This window comes from Corylus avellana, chromosome ca8 (genome assembly GCF_901000735.1).
Source record: "Corylus avellana chromosome ca8, CavTom2PMs-1.0".
NCBI lineage: Eukaryota > Viridiplantae > Streptophyta > Magnoliopsida > Fagales > Betulaceae > Corylus > Corylus avellana.
The window spans coordinates 13968522-13970329 of record NC_081548.1 but is presented as its reverse complement, the minus strand read 5'-3'; the positions used below and the strand labels follow the sequence as shown (position 1 = coordinate 13970329).

General features: G+C 40.7%; 1 protein-coding gene across 1 annotated transcript; it reads right to left on the bottom strand.

Moving 5' to 3' along the window:
• Positions 1 to 500: 500 nt before the first annotated feature.
• Positions 501 to 1197, bottom strand: LOC132190581 (oleosin G-like). The gene has a single exon (XM_059605616.1). It carries the CDS (start codon positions 1141 to 1143, stop codon positions 700 to 702), a length of 444 nt encoding a protein of 147 aa, XP_059461599.1. The 5' UTR covers positions 1144 to 1197; the 3' UTR covers positions 501 to 699.
• Positions 1198 to 1808: the final 611 nt, after the last annotated feature.

Genomic DNA, 1808 nt, shown 5'->3' with positions numbered 1-1808 from the left:
CAGCCAAGTTCTAAAATTCCTCTCATTCTCTCTGTTTGTAATCTGTTCTGCTCCTTGATTTCTTAGTATCCTCTCCTGTTATTAATTTTATAAGTGTTCTCTGCTGTTGTAATAATACTTTTGCGAGCATTAACTTTTGTGCTTATTATTCCTTTATTTATTCACTCCAATTTCGCACTTACTTGTAATTTTATTTTTGCACTACATTCCCGCAATTGTGAATTACCGCCGGCATCCCATATTTAATTACTATTCTTTTCATTACTGCATAATTTTTGCTATTAATTTTAATTAATTAATCTTTAATTAATTTTACCATTCCCCTCCATAATCTTAACTACTGCGCTTCTTTTCCCCTCCATGTATATATATATATATATATATATATATGATGTCATTAATTGCTGTGCTTTGTGTATATAAGTTTAATTTCCAGCAAATAACCAACGATCCATGAGAAGAGAACAAATACAAAAAATTCACTATTAATTATTAATTAATATGCTTAAAGCATGCAAACAGCAGGACAGCAACCTGTAAAGTATTAACAGGAAAACTCCATCCGTACACAAACAAACAAACTAAACCTCACCCCAAACAAAACAAACAAAAAACCATGGTCGGTCCATTCCCGCAGCCAATCAAATCAAAACAGAACAGAACAGAACGCCACGTGTACGTACACTCGATTGATCACATTCAAGCACGTTGCGTAGCCTCTTGAGCCTTGTGTTGCACGTAGTTCCCATACTCCTTAGCCCTCTCCGTCATATCCCTAGCCTTATCCGCGATTCTCATTCTTGCATAATCCAGCTTCTCAGCTCCCGGCGGGCACTTGCCCGTCACATAATTATATATCCACGTCAGCGCCGACAGCGCCGCCACCCCGCACCCGCCGGAGAACAAGAAACCCGCCACCACAAGGAATATGACAAACCCGGCAGGGACTAGGATCGGGCTAAACAGGACAAGAACTGGGGTTGCCATGATCAACGCTATCACTGTCCCGGTTAAGGTTAACCCTGACAGGATTAACAGCGTGGCGCCAACTGTCACCGCCGTCAAGAACTTCACCGTCTGGCGTGAAGACGGAGCAGAATCGTAGAGCCTCTGGCTCACCGGCCTTGATTGATCAGATGACATGGCTTTAATTTGTGAAAGAGCGTGAATGATGATGATGATGATTGTTGGAGAAGTGGTGGAGATGGAAGGAGTACTTAAAGAGAAGCGGTGGGGGTGACGCATAGCAGCATTTGAGGGCGAGCGCGGCGTGGCAACTTTGCATGGATAACACATGTAAGATTTGATGGGAGTCCACCATTTTTGTCTCCTTCAAATATGCAAATATGCATGGGATGGGAGGATTTGACGTCAAAACTAACAAACCAAAGCAAAGGGAAGTTTTGTCCAACATTTGTTGAATATTTCAAAACCAACCTTCCTTATATATATATATCTTTTTTTTTTTTAAAAGCAAAAGCATTCTTATCTCATTAATAGAGGAATCAAGAGCATTAAAACTCTTACAATAACAGAACATAACGTTCTGAAAGATCCTAGCCGAAGTTAAAAGATCAAAGTCGTAACTAAAAGATTACACATCAAAGACGCCAAACATCTGCTAACCTATAACTAATCTTCAGTTGGAATAACATATCTGAGCTAGGCAGACACAAACTAATGCATAGGTAGCTCTTATTCCTCGACCCTGGGATCAAAAGGAACCCATGCCGACACACATCCTCCTGAACTTGAAAGCCAGGATATCGTTCACATCCACAACCCCAGGGGTCTGGACCAAAATAACA

Bases quoted from the DNA above. Each gene is read 5' to 3' on its own strand.
- LOC132190581 (XM_059605616.1), bottom strand. From the start codon at position 1,143: ATGTCATCTGATCAATCAAGGCCGGTGAGCCAGAGGCTCTACGATTCT.